We start from the raw sequence: 17,955 nt of genomic DNA on the forward strand, positions 1-17,955 counted from the left end.
GTCAAACAACAAATGGCACAGAAAACATGTTCCAAGTACCTGGACAGTGAGTACATAAACATGGAAAGCGAGCTAAAGAAAACACTCCAAACTCTGCCTCTGCTCACCATTGAAGGTACACACTGTCAATTCTCTTATATACTATTTCATTCTAGACTTCTAGAGTGTTTGATTATCACATCACTCTAAATGTATAGACTATAAAGTTCACAAACATAAAGAGGGATGCTAGTGGGCCAGGCCAATCTTTCATTTTCTCTAAACTAAAACTGGGGAAATGTGTAGAGTCTTCTGGGCTTCACTACAGTGTTGAGCTCCTGAATACATGATTTTATTTCACAATTCCTTGAGAGAAAAAAAATGCCTGATTAGGCTTTGTGTATGTCATGTGTGCCTTCCTTGGGTGAAGCCAGCTTTACAGCTATGTTGTTATTATGCGGTTTGTTACTTATGTATGTTATGTTGCAGCTATTTCAAATAGTTTTGTCAATTTGTTGTGGCCTGAAATAAATTGGCCCTTTGAAACATATCTTTGTCTTTGTGTGTTGTATGTAGACCACATTGCTTAGCAGAGTTCAGTGATGCAAATGCATGTCAAGTTGATCAACACATTGTATTATTCTCCAGTGCAATAACAGTACTGAAACGAAGGCTAAAAGGGCATTAATGGGAGCCTTAAAAAAAAAGGAGAAAAAAATAAGTAACTAAATAGTTACTTTTCACAGTAACGCATTACTTTTTGGTGTAAGTAACTGAGTTAGTAACTGAGTTACTTTTGAAATAAAGTAACTAGTAACTGTAACTAGTTACTGGTTTTCAGTAACTAACCCAACACTGTATATTATGCATACATACTGTACATTATGTCCCCCGTCTACGGAACAGCTTGCCGGAGGACCTCAGGGCTGCGGAGAACGTTCATGTTTTTAAGAGCAGGCTTGAGACCCACCTTTTTAATTTGGCTTTTACCTAATATCAATTAATTGGATTCAAGTCATTTGTACTTCACTTTTAATCTTATTAGTTATGCAAGATTTAATTTAGTTCTATTTATTTATTATATGTTTTACTGTATATTAATTTTATTTTTATCTTTTTTATTTATTTATTTATTATTTTTTTTATTTTTTATCTTCATATGTCTTACTTGTATTTTATCCTTTATCTCTACTCATGATTATTAGTATTTTACAGGTTTTCTTATTTTTACTTTCCAACTGCTTCAGGGGTTATCGGGGGCACATTGTGTCAGCGTCCTGGTGGCCATGGTCTGATGACCTCCTGGTGCAAATGGCTCCTGTGATAGTGTTTACTCACACGTCTCCTCTGTACTCAGCCATGCATTCATTTGTTCATATAGTTGTATATGTGTGTGTGTGTATTTGCGTTTGGTATTTGTGTGCGTCGGTGATAATGGGGGATCTGAGTCTTTGAGGTATTGTTTTTAAGTTTGTAAAGCACTTTGCATTGCATTTCTTCTATGTATGAAAAGCGCTTTATAAATAAAGTTTGATTGATTGATATAGGAACCAACACACATTCAGCCCTATTTTTAATCAAACTGAGGACAGTCAAAGTGGCCGTGCAAGTGTAGTGTGCGTTGGAAAACCTCACTCATTGACACCTTAAGGGTTTGCACTGGAAATTGTGTTCATAGCTTGTGCTTTCTTTACACAACTTTTCAGCTTTAAAAACTGAATCCTATCCCAGCTGCATTCGGGCGGAAGGCGTGGTACACCCTGGACAAGTCGCCACCTCATGGCAGGGCCAATACAGATAGACAGATAACGTTCACACTCACATTCACACACTAGGGCCAGTTTTAGTGTTGCCAATCAACCTATCCCCAGGTGTATGTTTTTGGAGGTGGGAGGAAGCCGGAGTACCCGGAGGGAACCCACGCATTCACAGGGAGAACATGCAAACTGCCAGTCTAGACAGCCTGCATGCAGTTTGCTTACAGTGATAATTGTGCCATGGAAGTTGCTGTCTCACAAGAACATTCGGCTCACCTATAGCATCCTAAGATACATTCTTTGCTATTTTTAGACTTCAGTTAAGCTTTCAATACCGTCCTCCCTGATATGCTGGCACTATATATTTATACAGTCGTGGTCAAAAGTTGACATACACTTGGGAAGGACATAATGTCATGGCTGTCTTAAGTTTCTAATAATTTAACTACAGAACTTTCCTCCAGAAGGTCTTATCTTTGTCCATGGGATGTCAGATGAAACAAAAATATGAGCTGCTTGGCCACAATACCCAGCAATATGTTTGGAGGAGAAAAGGTGAGGCCTTTAATCCCAAGAACATCATTCCTACCGTCAGGCATGGTGGTGGTAGTATTATGCTATGGGCTTGTTTTGCTGCGAATGGAACTGGTGCTTTACAGAGAGTAAATGGGACAATGAAAAAGGAGGATTACCTCCAAATTCTTCAGGACAACCTAAAATAATCAGCCAGGAGGTTGGGTCTTGGGCGCAGTTGGGTAATCCAACTGGACAATGACCCCAAACACACGTCAAAAGTGGTAAAGGAATGGCTAAATCAGGCTAGAATTAAGGTTTTAGAATGGCCTTCCCAAAGTCTGGACTTAAACCCCATTAAGAACATGTGGACAATGCTGAAGAAACAAGTCCATGTCAGAAAACCAACACATTTAGCTGAACTGCACCAATTTTGTCAAGAAGAGTGGTCAAAAATTCAACCAGAAACTTGCCAGAAGCTTGTGGATGGCTACCAAAAGTGCCTTATTGCAGTGAAACTTGCCAAGGGACATGTAACCAAACATTAACATTGCTGTATGTATACTTTTGACCCAGCAGATTTGGTCACATTTTCAGTAGACCCACAATAAATTCATAAAAGAACCAAACTTCATGAATGTTTTTGTGACAAACAAGTATTTGCTTCAAGCACTCTATCACAAAAAAATAAGAGTTGTAGATATTATTGGAATCTTAAGACAGCCATGACAATATGTTCTTTACAAATGTATGTAAATGTTGACCATGACTGTATGGTGTCTTTTCAAGGATATCAAAAACATGCATTTGGTACGCATCTGTGACATCATTATATTTCACCTGATATATATATATATATTTATATATATTTATATATATATACAGATACACACACACACACGTATATATATATATATATATATATATATATATATATATATATATATATATATATATATATATATATATATATATATATATATATATATATATATATATATATAAAATCAGGGTTTCATTTTAACCATTCTGACAGGGGTTTAATTTTTCTCTTGATGCTTTTTATATTATATATGTAAACACATACACACATACAGTATATATATATATATATATATATATATATAATCGGGGTTTAATTTGAACCATTCTGACAGGAGTTTAATTTTTTTCTTGATACTTCTCACTATTCACATGGACTGAATACAAATTGTTGCATTGCTTTTTTGCCATCATCTCAGGTGAAATGTGATGATGTCATAGATGAGTACCAAATGCATGTATATCAATTTTCCATGTTTTTGATATCCTTGACAAGAGACCATATATGACAACATTATCATAAAAAATAGAAAAGGAAAAAGGAAATAGTTTGAAAAATGTTACAGTCTAACAGACATTTATCTTTCAAACACCATCTGTCCAGGGTCATACATTCACATCACATACATACACACACATCGTCAAAAATGGGTGCAGTGAGACTGGGGGTCTAATTGAAGACCATATGGTGCTGCAGCCACATTAAGTGTCCATGTCTTCATTAAGGGTCTGGGGCAGAGCATCCTAAGAGTGGATTATGTTACCATTGGTTTTAGTGTGGGCAGCTATAGGAACTACTTAACTTGTTTGTTTCAGTTGCCAAAGATAGAACAGATAGTACTGTAGCATCACATTTCGTCAAGTCTGCATCTAATTCAGTTCCCATGTATGCAGTTGGTCCCCTCATTTAAAGTGATTTGACTCGTCTCTATCCAAATGTGTTCCTATCCATCGAACTTCCTTCCTCCGCTTCCTAAATTACTGTTATTACACTCCCAGCCCCTACCTCCATGTGCTGTAAATGCAGCTTACAACGGGTCTAAAACCCTTCAACTGCCCATCAAGCACCACTGAAAGACTAATTAAGACAGAAATCATTGCCCAACGATAGCAAGAGGCTTTTTGAAAATGGGTCAATCCATCATGAGATGCACTCACTTTTGCACGAGCATCTTTTGGAAATCTTAAAAAGCTTTTAGAAGCTTTGATTTGCCAACATTAACATTTACGTGCAAGATACATAAAATAAGTCATCAAGTCAAGTTAGCTGTTTATCACATATTTTACTTATCTACTTACTGATTGTTATATTATACATTTTATTTATTATTATCCATCCACCTATTTTATATGTAACTGGTTTGGTGGATCTTACTATCTCAGCCGACTTTGGGCAAGAGGCAGGTTAAAACCTGGACTCGGCGCCAGCCAATCTCAGAGCACATGCTGTATAGACAAAAAGCCAATCACACTTACATTCATACCACACAATTAGGAGTCTTCAATTAACCTAACATGCCTATTTTTGGAATGTGAGAGGAAGTTGAAGTACTGGGAGAAAACCCACACAGGCATGATGAGAACATGCAAACTCTACAGAGCTACGTCCGAATGGCGATTCAAAACCTCTCCTGACTGTGAGGCAAACATGCTCAACACTACTCCACAAGGAAAAATAAATATAAACAAAACTGGTCTTTCTTTTGAACGTTTTTTTTTATCAGGCATGCTTACTTTGTTAAGAGACAATCCAATATGAAAACGGCCGTTTGCGCGCCAAGTGCCAGAGCTGATGCTGAGTCTGCAACCTAACATGACGTCACGTGCAATACAGGTATCAAATTCTAGTAGGGTTTGATTAATGTAAATCAGTACTATGTAGTACCGAAGGAATTACGTCAGTACCTATAAAAGTACTGAATTGGGTACCCATCCCTATCCTAAGCTTTTGGATAAGTTGAAATCAGTGTTCTTGCAATACTTGTATCACTGCATGGCAGGAAATGCACCTTTTTTATCCCATTAGTGACCCACATCAACACTGTCATCTTCCCCTATCAGAGCATCCATTTCTCTAGTTTCCATCCCTTCATCCTGACCCTCTGCAGTCAGCAGAGCCTCGGGCTGAGGCACACATTCAAAACTGTGCCACCTTACTTCAAACACGGCGACCGAGGACTGATGAGTGGGGGGACATTTGAATGGACTGAGACTGATAGTCCCTTAGTTTTCACTGTGTCTATTCAGATCCCACAATGAGACTCATAGATCGGCCTTTGGAATGTCTTGTATGGCTGTCACAGTAAATGTGTCCTGTAGGCCCCCAAACGTAACAAAAAGCAATCTGTTGGCAAATTTGTGCCCTCGTGATAACAGGGCAGAGATCATGAAGCTGAGAGAAAAAAGTATATTTGAACCACTTAAAAGTACTGCAGTAACTAAAACGTGCCTAACCTGGTGTCAGGTCATCGCAGCAGATTTCTATGGATCCAGATGAGCAATCACTCAGTTCATCCAGTGACAAATCACCCTCCTGTACCTGTAGCCTGCCAACAACATGAAAACCATAACATATATCACTGTACACAAACATCAGAATCATGCCTGGTTTTATATCCATGTTGAAGGACTATGAAAGAGTATGTTCAGTATGACTGGAGGCTTTCTGCTGGACACTTTAACTATTAGTTCTGCTCTAGAATGCACAGTGTAGGTAAGTGGTTGTGTGTTAAGATTATTGTACGGTTAAAGTGATACTTTGGTTTACAAGTGCCCCACCTTACAAATTTTTTGAGATACAAGTCATTTTGTTGAAATGAACTGCTTTGTGGAAGACAGCTACCAGTGGTTATTCCTGATTACAAAATGGTGATGAAAATGAATATGTAAGCTACCATTATTTGCATCAATGTGAACTTCCTCATTCTGTAATTGTTTACATGCTTTGCTCACTGTCCGTTAATATTAACTTCCTCACACTGCAAGTTTCTACATGTTTACTGGTCAGAATATACAATGAAATACATATAATTAAAAATAATTACCTACTTGTAGCACAAGTGATGACGTATACAAGAGGTAAGTATACACAAAGTGTTTTTTGATGGATTAAGTTCATTTTAATATTGAGGAAAACTTTAGCGTTGGTGCGTATGCGTGCGCATGCTCAGTAGAGTTGTGCAGTTTTTTTTGAATGGGTAGCGGACATCGACATCTCTCGGCAAACTGATGCGTATTGACATCTGTCACAAAACGAATTAAACTTGTTTGTCAAGGCTTCACTGTACATGAAAATGGTCACAACAAGCCTCTCGGTCCTAAGTTTGTTACCCGGAGAAGGTTGGAATCAAGCAGAATGGAGGAAGATAATACAGTTGTACTGATTTATGAAACCCTCATTGTACAAACTGTTTGATTTACAAACAAAAATATGTTTAGTGTGCAAACCTTGTCTCTGTGAGTGCACCACAGGGCTAGGGACAATGTGTCGGCAGGGCAGGTTCCAAATGAGGACAGTTCAGCTGGTTGTAGTTTTTCAGCTTTTTTATTAAATTGAAAGTTGATCCATCACTCTTTGTTATGTTTGTGTGATAAACAGTACTGGTAGCTCTTTCTATTGTGTTCAACTTCAATGTGTACAAACTTTAGGAACATATGGACTTCCATCAAGGCTATAACCCATTATTAATGTTTACAGTGTTTTGTAAGGACAAATTTGCTTCAATATATATACTTTTCTTTGTACGAACCACTTAAGTTTGTAAATCAAGGTTTCACTGAGAGTATGCACTGAGTGGTTTGAAAGTGAACCAGTAGTGGGTCATAACTGTGTGTGAACAAAGACCACTAACCTGAAACTGAAGGGAGCAACAGCTGCCATATTGACTCTTGGTCCTTGTATTTCTGAGGTTTCAGGTTCATTTTGTAGGCCTTCATCGAGCATACCAACAGGTCGCTTGGACATTAAAGGCATGGCCAGCATGCCTGGTGGCAGTAACGGGAGACTTGTAGAGGAAGCTCCACTTGGTTCCTCCGGTGTCCCCATTTCTTCATCTGATTGGGTGGTGGAGTCACATGGTCCACTGATGGTTGGTTGATCACAATTTTGAGTGTGAGGTTCGTAGATGTTACCATTATTGGACTCGTCTGTGTCAATTTTTGGAGCCTCTTCCTCTCTTACCGGGACAACATAACTAAGCACATTGGAACTGAAATGGTCTACTCTCCTGAACTGGAGTGGAAGACGCAGGTTGCTGGTGGTCAATGATTGGTTTCTATTTGTGCATGGATTTCTATTACAATTACTATCAAGTGAAACATCTATACGAGGGTGGGTGGGCTTAACTAGATCCAGTGTGTCTTTGGACTGTGGCGGTGGAACTCGTCGCTGGATCAGTGGGCTGTTGTAGGCTGAAAACGAGATCTGGTGCGCATTAATATCACCAGTCCGGTGGAGGAGTGGAGATTTCAGGCCAGTATCTGTTTGTAAGTCCCTGTGAGAAGACTTGCGGAGGCTGGCTCTTCGAGGGCAAAGGGATGGAGACTGAGTGGGCGTGTGTCTGGGTGTGTGTTTGGGGGAGTGGGTCAGGGCCCTGGGTATATCGCTGGTCCTGTGGTGCCTGTCCCTTTTTGGGGAGGTGGGTAAGAGCGTTCGTGGGAGTGGGATTCCAGATGGGGGAGGAGGTTGACGAGTGGACCTCACATTTATTCCCCCACTCATGATGATCTAAAATATAGAAGCACAGGAGACACAGTCTACTAATTAAAAAGTCTCTAACGAAAAACACATATCTTTATTTATCGTCTCCTATGAATCAGCTGTTTGTAACTGAGAATTATATATCATCTGCCTGTGTAAAAAACATGTGAGTCAAGAACAAAAAGTCACCAAGCCGGCCACAAGTTTAGCTTGTTTTTAACGCATCTTGGAACAACTGCGCAATAAATTTTGCCTGCAGGGACATCTGTGAACAAAGAAGCAGACAGATCCTAGTCCAGTCTACAGACACAGGCTGAAGGCAACAGGGAAAAATTGCTCTGAGATTGATCTGTTCTTGCATAACTGATGTTCCCTAAATTATCATTAATTCAAAGTTACACAACTATTCGAACACACTGCTCACTTTCATCCACAAAGTTGTTGGTAATTAGTGTTTTATTATCTTACTTAGATTTAATCCAGATATTCAGTGGTTTTGATGCTTTTCATTGTCTCATTTGGAAATCCTCAAATCAATCAAGTACTATACAATGTAGACACTATGACAACAATGTAGACACTATGACAAATACAACCAATCTGTCTTTGATACCAAACTGAACCTTACAGTGCAACCACATCTTTGCATTGAAAAGGGAAGTGTGGAGAATGAAGAAATAGGAGGGCAAAACTAAGGAAACAGCAAACTGATTAATTTTGTTTACACTCCCTCACAGAGTCTGCCCACTACATGTTTCAGCATGTAAAATAAATTATATCGCTACAGGGAATTTAGACATTTTTTATATGATTTTCTTAATGAAATAATACTGTGATAATGCTGGGAAATGAAAATTATGATAATGTGAAAATCACTAGAAGTGATCCCCGCTACTTGTGCGGGTTACGTTCCAAGACACTTGCACTGGCTACTTGCAGATTGTGACACTACATGGAGGCCCAACAAAGTCCTCACAGAGATTGTCACGTGGACCGGGCTGAAGAAAGTAAATGCCAACAAACAGCAAGCCCCATCAACCATGACCTTCCAAACAAACAGGAGCAAGGCTCTTAGGGAAAAGATACAAAACCTCAACATCTCTGCTTTCAGGCTCTACTTAGAGGTTTATGACCATCGGTTTGTGGTTAGGGTTGTTTAGCAGATACAACAGTCTAACAACTCTCTTTCTGCTCCTGTTTCTTCCTGTAGTGCTCCTCCATCAGCAGTGTGTACTCAGACAGAAGCTGCTCCATGAGTGCATTCTTAGGATTGGCGAGAGGATAGAAGACAGGGTCCAATGACTAGTCAGCTTTTACGATTACCTCGACCAGCTCCTCTAATGGTGGCATCTTGTCGTGCCTCTCCAAACTTGTTTCTACCTTTGGTGTTCACCTCGCTACCTTTGCCTGATTCTCTCTTGACCTCTCGTCTTGTGTTCGGATTCTTCTTTACTGCCGCTTTCAGACTGACATCTACATTAGAGACATTATCTTTCTGTTGAGAAGTTCAAAGACCATCATTATACCTGAATTAACAGTGCCCTAGATGGATTAGCCATCTTTTACCTGCTTAAGAAAGCCTGCAGCTTATCCCTGCAGCACTCGGGCGGAAGGCAGTGTACACCTTGGACAAGTCTTTGATGTTTATTTCCGTAGCCTTTGTGGTTGAATGAATGAATAAATAATATTGAACCTACGGTATATTACTATTTTGTATTTTCTGTAAATAAATTAAAAAAATTATATATATATATATATATATATATATATATATATATATATATATATACATACATACATGTATGTGTATATATATATAACAATAAAATAAGGTGCTTCCGCACACTTTTGCATTGTGCTTATATCACATCAAATTGTCAAAGTAAATACAGTGGTACTTGGCGTACGAGTGCGTAAAAGTTTTTGGGGATATGAGCTGTCTTTCGGCTAATTGTTATGCTTTAGGTTGCTCACTCCTCTTTCCCTAAGCACCCCCTTATCTCTTACAGCCTCCATCTCTAGGGAGCTCTCAACACAAGAGCATCACAAGCAGCCTGAGGTCTGAGGTCATCCTTGCTAGGATTTCCAAGAGCACATGTGCAGTCTAGCTCCATTTCTATTTCTATGGAAAATTGTCTTTGCAAGAGGGCAGTCACAGGTCATGTCAGCCCAAGTACAGCAACACTCAGCTTTTTGTGCAATGTCAAAAAAGGAAAAAAGGGGAAAAGATCACTTTGTTAGTAGTGTTGACTGACACCATCAGCTGTAAAATAATAAATAAAAAGTTTAGCGTTATGTTATGTCAATATTTGTTACAAGTGTTAGGTCTCTCTGTCAATCAGACATCAGGATTCAAACACAAGATCAGCCCTAGTGTAAATACTAAGGTTGAACTATTATTTGTTAAACATCTATGACACGATGTGATTGGCCACACAAATCACATTTATTGATTTCAAACTATTGTTAAAAATTCTTTCTACAAAACAATCAAAATACAAGACACTAACATGCTGAATGAGGTCACTTATTTCTGTTTTTGAATTGATTGGATATATAAACACATCCCAACCAATGTGTCAAAAGTCCATCCATCCCATCCATTTTCTACCGCTTGTCCCGTTTGGGGTTGCGGGGTGCTAGAGCCTATCTCAGCTGCATTCGGGCGGAAGGCGGTGTACACCCTGGACAAGTCGCCACCTTATCGCAGGGCCAACACAGATAGACAGACAACATCCACACTCACATTCACACTCTAGGGTCAATTGAGTGTTGCCAATCAACCTATCCCCAGGTGCATGTCTTTGGAGGTGGGAGGAAGCCGGAGTACCCGAAGGGAACCCACGCAGTCATGGGGAGAACATGCAAACTCCCCACAGAAAGATCCCGAGCGCAGGATCAAACCCAGGACCTTTGTATTGTGAGGCAGACGCACTAAGCCACTGTCCTGCCCTGTCAAAAGTCCAAAAGTAATAATTTAAAATTGCTGGTTTTGACTACTTTGATTTGGTAACAAAAAAAATGATAATAGGTTAATAGGTTAGTTGAATCGTAATGTCTCAGTATCAATGTAATGTTCAGTTGAAATACTTGATAAATCTGGTAAATCTGACTCCTGACTTCCGGTTCCGGTTCACCGTGCGTGACTGCTCGCTGACTGCTCGCTGTTTCGAAAAAGCTAAGTATCGTTCTATTTGTGTGCTTTTAAATTGTTCTGCAGCTTTCTTTATTACTTTCTCAACATATTTAGTAGTACTATTTAACTTGCAAATCACCCGATCTCTGTCTCTCCACCCCTCCCGCAGCTAGCTAGCAGCTAGCTGCTAAGCTAACGAAGCTAGCGCGGAGAAAGGCGTCGCCGGGCGCCGGTCAGAAGGAGTCTACTCCTGCACACCGTGACCAGGACTTCTCGGAAGACAGCAGGAACTTCACTCGGTGACAGAAAACACCGTGAGTATGGCTTCCTGCGCGTCTTGCACCTTACTCACGGAGAGGCTGGCTCTGCTAGAGGGCCGTGTCCGCCAGTTAGAGCAGAGTAATCTCGTAACTTTAGATGTTGCGGACACATCTGCTAGCGTTAGCTGTAGCGAGCTAACTAGCCCAGCCTGTAGCAGTCCTAAGCGGCCTACAAGCTACGGTGTACCGGTTGAGACGCATAATAGATTTAGCTCTTTAGCTAGTCCTACACCCCAGTCTACCGGGCACCACACCTTAGTCATAGGGGACTCCATCACCCGAAACATAAAGCTTAGCAAACCAGCCACAATTAAGTGCATCCCGGGGGCCCGAGCACCTGACATTGAGGCTAATCTTAGGGAGCTAACTCGCAACAGGCCTAGTAAACACGTACGACAGGCTAATCGCACCACTAGTTATGCGAATATAGTTGTACACGTTGGCTAAAATGACACTAGAATGAGACAGTCAGAGATTACAAAGAGAAACATAGCCAGGACTTGTGATCTCGCTAGAAAGATGTCCAGGCATCGAGTAATTGTCTCTGGCCCCCTGCCTGCGAGAGGCAATGATGAGAGATATAGCAGATTAGTCTCGCTTAACAAGTGGCTGGCTAGCTTCTGTAGACAACAGGGACTAACGTTTATTGATAATTGGCCCTCTTTCTGGGGCAAACCAGGCTTGCTGATGAGGGACGGCCTTCACCCTAACCAGGAAGGCGCCATCATCCTGTCTAAGAATATAGACTACTGTTTAAGTCACATTTGACTAACTACACTAGAGCAAGCCCGGTCACAGGCAATTACAGAGCCTGCTAGTCCGGGTGAGGAGTCAGTTAAGCTAGAACTAGCCAGCGCCAGGCTGGATAATTCCTGTACGCATAGCAATTTTCTTAGAATAACACACAACTCACATAATGTGTTTTCTGTTGTGAATGTGTTCGGGGTAGATATGCATTCTACTGAGGTGGCAAATCATGATGCGTTCAGTCGATCGCAGCATCAAGTAAACAATCTGAAAATTCCCGTCGTATCAATTCCTAGATATGGTCGAAACTATTTAAAGTGCACTACGTATAATAAACGCAACATTATTAATATTTCTACTACGGATAATTTAAACAAAAACTCGTCAAAACAGCCCAATACTTATAATATGGGCTTTTTAAACATAAGATCATTGTCTCCCAAAACGTTATTAGTTAATGAGGTCATTAGAGACAACAATCTTAACGTCATTGGTCTTAGCGAAACCTGGCTCAAACCAGACGAATTTTTTGCGCTAAATGAGGCATCTCCTCCTAACTATACGAATGCGCATATTGCCCGTCCCCTTAAAAGGGGTGGGGGGGTCGCACTAATATACAATGAAAACTTTAACCTTACCCCTAACCTAAATAATAAATACAAATCGTTTGAGGTGCTTACTATGAGGTCTGTCGCACCGCTGCCTCTCGATATGGCTGTTATCTACCGCCCCCCAGGGCCCTACTCGGACTTTATTAATGAATTCTCAGAGTTCGTTGCTGATCTAGTGACGCACGCAGACAATATAATCATAATGGGGGACTTTAATATCCATATGAATAACCCATCGGACCCTCAGTGCGTGGCGCTCCAGACTATAATTGATAGCTGTGATCTTACACAAATAATAAATGAACCTACGCATTGCAACGGCAATACGATAGATCTAGTGCTGGTCAGGGGTGTCACCACCTCCAAAGTTATGGTACTCCCGTATACTAAAGTAATGTCCGATCATTACCTTATAAAATTCGAAGTTCTGACTCATTGTCAACAAACTAATAATAATAATAACTGCTATAGCAGCCGCAACATTAATGCTGCCACAACGATGACTCTTGCTGACCTACTGCCTTCGGTAATGGCACCATTCCCAAATTATGTCGGCTCTATTGATAACCTCACTAACAACTTTGACAATGCCCTGCGCAAAACCATTGATAGTATAGCACCGCTAAAACAAAAAAGGGCCCCTAAAAGGCGCACCCCATGGTTTACAGAGGAAACCAGAGCTCATAAATTATCATGTAGAAAGTTGGAACGCAAATGGCGCGCGACTAAGCTTGAGGTTTTCCATCAAGCATGGAGTGATAGTTTAATATCGTATAAACGCATGCTTACCTTAGCTAAAGCTAAATATTACTCAAATCTCATCCGCCTCAACAAAAACGACCCTAAATTTTTGTTTAGTACAGTAGCATCGCTAACCCAACAAGGGACTCCTCCCAATAGCTCCACCCACTCGGCAGATGACTTTATGAATTTCTTTAATAAGAAAATTGAACTCATTAGAAAGGAGATTAAAGATAACGCATCCCAGCTACAACTGGGTTCTATGAACACAGATACAACTGTATCTACGACGGATACTGCAATACAAAATAGTCTCTCTCTTTTTGATGAAATAACATTAGAGGAACTATTACAGCGTGTAAGTGGGATAAAACAAACAACATGTTTACTTGACCCACTTCCTGGGAAACTTATCAAGGAGCTTTTTGTATTATTAGGTCCATCAGTGCTAAATATTATAAACTTATCACTTTCCTCTGGCACTGTTCCCCTAGCATTCAAGAAAGCGGTTATTCATCCTCTGCTCAAAAGACCTAACCTTGATCCTGACCTCATGGTAAACTACCGACCGGTGTCCCACCTTCCCTTTATTTCGAAAATCCTCGAAAAAATTGTCGCACAGCAGCTAAATGAACACTTAGTGTCTAACAATCTCTGTGAACCTTTTCAATCCGGTTTCAGGGCAAATCACTCTACGGAGACAGCCCTCGCACAAATGACTAATGATCTACTGCTAACGATGGATTCTGATGCGTCATCTATGTTGCTGCTTCTTGATCTTAGCGCTGCTTTCGATACCGTCGATCATAATATTTTATTAGAGCGTATCAAAACACGTATTGGTATGTCAGACTTAGCTTTGTCGTGGTTTAACTCTTATCTTACTGACAGGATGCAATGCGTCTCCCATAATAATGTGACCTCGGACTATGTTAAGGTAACGTGCGGAGTTCCTCAGGGTTCGGTTCTTGGCCCTGCACTCTTTAGTATTTACATGCTGCCGCTAGGCGACATCATACGCAAATACGGTGTTAGCTTTCACTGTTATGCTGATGACACCCAACTCTACATGCCCCTAAAGCTGACCAACACGCCGGATTGTAGTCAGCTGGAGGCGTGTCTTAATGAAATTAAACAATGGATGTCCGCTAACTTCTTGCAACTCAACGCCAAGAAAACGGAAATGCTGATTATCGGTCCTGCTAAACACCGACATTTATTTAATAATACCACCTTAACATTTGACAACCAAACAATTACACAAGGCGAATCAGTAAAGAATCTGGGTATTATCTTCGACCCAACTCTCTCGTTTGAATCACACATTAAGAGTGTTACTAAAACGGCCTTCTTTCATCTCCGTAATATCGCTAAAATTCGTTCTATTTTATCCACTAGCGACGCTGAGATCATTATTCATGCGTTCGTTACGTCTCGTCTCGACTACTGTAACGTATTATTTTCGGGTCTCCCTATGTCTAGCATTAAAAAATTACAGTTGGTACAAAATGCGGCTGCTAGACTTTTGACAAGAACAAGAAAGTTTGATCATATTACGCCTATACTGGCTCACCTGCACTGGCTTCCTGTGCACTTAAGATGTGACTTTAAGGTTTTACTACTTACGTATAAAATACTACACGGTCTAGCTCCGTCCTATCTTGTCGATTGCATTGTACCATATGTCCCGGCAAGAAATCTGCGTTCAAAGAACTCCGGCTTATTAGTGATTCCCAGAGCCCAAAAAAAGTCTGCGGGCTATAGAGCGTTTTCTATTCGGGCTCCAGTACTATGGAATGCCCTCCCGGTAACAATTAGAGATGCTACCTCAGTAGAAGCATTTAAGTCCCATCTTAAAACTCATTTGTATACTCTAGCCTTTAAATAGCCCCCCTGTTAGACCAGTTGATCTGCCGTTTCTTTTCTTTTCTCCTCTGCTCCCCTTTTCCTTGAGGGGGGGGCACAGGTCCGGTGGCCATGGATGAAGTGCTGGCTGTCCAGAGTCGGGACCCGGGGTGGACCGCTCGCCTGTGCATCGGCTGGGAACATCTCTGCGCTGCTGACCCGTCTCCGCTCGGGATGGTGTCCTGCTGGCCCCACTATGGACTGGACTCTTACTATTATGTTGGATCCACTATGGACTGGACTCTCACAATATTATGTCAGACCCACTCGACATCCATTGCTTTCGGTCTCCCCTAGAGGGGGGGGGGTTACCCACATATGCGGTCCTCTCCAAGGTTTCTCATAGTCATTCACATCGACGTCCCACTGGGGTGAGTTTTTCCTTGCCCGTATGTGGGCTTTGTACCGAGGATGTCGTTGTGGCTTGTGCAGCCCTTTGAGACACTTGTGATTTAGGGCTATATAAATAAAGATTGATTGATTGATTGATTGATCTTTTTTGAATGCCATCCATCCATTTTTTACCACTTGTCCCTCTCGGGGGTGGCTGGAGCCTATCCAAGCTGCACTCAGACAGAAGGCGGTGTACACCCTGGACAAGTCGCCACCTCATCGCAGGGCCAACACAGATGGACAGACAACATTCCCACTCACATTCAGTACATAATTAATTCCTGGCTCATAGGAGTTACCTTTGACAATTACTGCTGTATCCAGGATTATCCTGACATCTGCTGGACAATATGTGCAACAACATCAAGTCACTACACAACATGTGCCTTTCATAGGAAAACACATGTCTACTGTATCATGATGATACTGACATCTGCTGGACAATCTGTGCAACAACAACGATAATGTTGTCACTATTTTGATACAATGTGTGTCTTTCATAGGAAAAACTATTTCCAGGTGGCATTAAAATAGGCGTCTAACACTTTTCCTAATCACATCTAGCTCACTTATTCCGAAACATTGCAGCTGTGTGCTGAATTGATTTTTCCCTCGTAACAAACATGCACGCACAACCTTGTGATGAACATTCTGACTCCCCGCAGAGTCAACACATGAGGTGGTAACACATGCCGATGTCTGGGAAGTGAAGGACATCACATCACATCAGTGAAAGTGCTTGTTACATAAAGGGTTACTCTTTCTACAATCAATCACAACAACCAAAACAACACTGTCTTACAGTAAGTTAGTGATACAAAACCAGCTTTCCTGGAAGTGACAACAACATGAGGGTGCCAATGTATGTAGTGTAAAAGCTGCTTATTACAGACAATAAGCATGTGTGCCAAATCCTCTGACCCAAATGAGTGTTCTACCTGCCAGCAGGGTACTGCGTCTTTGGCACCCAGCAAGGCCAAGCTGGCAGGAGGGGAAGGAGGTCACACTTCTCTGACGTCCCAGGAACAATGGACTGTTTTTTCCTGGATCACTGCTGCATCCGCACAGCTGCCCTTTCATTGGTCTGCAGAAGCTAACCATTCACCAAGACAGGAAGCTGTGACAAACAGAAACAACATTATGATCCAATCAGGGCAAGACGCACCAAAGTGACTCATTTTCAAAGTCATCTTCCTTTACAAAGCAGCGTTCAGGCCATCTGGCAGTAAAACATTCATTTCACACACCAAAAATATTTCTTTGAACTGAACCTTGAAATTATACTTAGTTAATTTGATCCCTGGTAACAATTTGTCATATTAATAATCTTTTTTCTGTGAACTTGACCACACAATATCTTGTGTCAAACAGTAATTTAAGTTAGAGTACCACTGATAGTCACACACACACTAGGTGTGGTGAAATTTGTCCTCTGCATTTGACCCATTCCCATGTTCACCCCCTGCGAGGTGAGGGGAGCAGTGAGCAGCAGCATGCACCGCGCTCAGGAATCATTTGGTAATTGAACCCCCAATTCCAACCCTTGATGCTGAGTGCCAAGCAGGGAAGCAATGGGTCCCATTTTTTGCAGCCTTTGGTATGACTCGGCCGGGGTTTGAACTCACAACATCCCAGTCACAGGGTGGACACTCTAACCACAAGGCCACTGAGCTGGTTTAAGTCATAAAGTGTCTCAATTGCCGCATAATGTCTTTAAAGTGAGGCACGTGCACCAAAGCAATAAGCTGATGGCGTCCCACAAGATCTGGACAGTTTGTAAGACTTTTTAATCCACCAAATAACAAAGACAATACAATAGCTGTGACCACACACACTTAACATATCAGGAAATACTTGTCATACTATAATAAACAACACCAAGTGCCCCATAAAGTGTGCCTTCACCTTGAGTCCTCACTAGAAATAGTTGTGATTTGTCCCTGATGGACACTATAGTATGCTGCACTGACTCATATAGCCAGTCACTCTAATGCTGACTCAGGCTGATGGCATCATGTCTGGTAACATTATCCCTCTTACTCCCAACCCCTCTTTTCATCCATGTAAATTATATCTACACTCCTCTCTCCTCAATCAATGACCAACATTGTTGTACTGCATATTCTGAGGGTAGAATCATTAGAATAACATAACACCTAAAACAAGCAAATATCAGTACATATGTTGGTTCAAGTTGGGAAAGATCAACATGTGTAAAATGAAATAAACACGAGGAAACACTCACCCTCTCACCCAGACATCACCAGGAATCAAAACAGCATGTGTGTTCGCCTCCAATCGGTGCGCTGCTGAGTATGTCTGCCTCAATCAC

At 41.1% G+C, this 17,955-nt stretch overlaps 1 protein-coding gene across 1 annotated transcript in view; it reads right to left on the reverse strand.

Moving 5' to 3' along the window:
• LOC133618913 (uncharacterized) overlaps positions 1–16,968 on the reverse strand; it is a 28,959-nt gene extending 11,991 nt beyond the window's left edge. Inside the window, exons 1-3 of the mRNA XM_061979743.2 lie at positions 16,562–16,968; positions 6,923–7,797; positions 5,526–5,617 (exon numbers count right to left, since the gene is read on the reverse strand). Of these exons, the coding sequence (XP_061835727.2) occupies positions 5,526–5,617; positions 6,923–7,791 (961 nt within the window). The 5' untranslated portion in view covers positions 7,792–7,797; positions 16,562–16,968. The remainder of the gene's footprint in view (positions 1–5,525; positions 5,618–6,922; positions 7,798–16,561) is intronic.
• Positions 16,969–17,955: the final 987 nt, after the last annotated feature.

This window comes from Nerophis lumbriciformis, linkage group LG01, assembly GCF_033978685.3.
Source record: "Nerophis lumbriciformis linkage group LG01, RoL_Nlum_v2.1, whole genome shotgun sequence".
Taxonomy (NCBI): Eukaryota; Metazoa; Chordata; class Actinopteri; order Syngnathiformes; family Syngnathidae; genus Nerophis; species Nerophis lumbriciformis.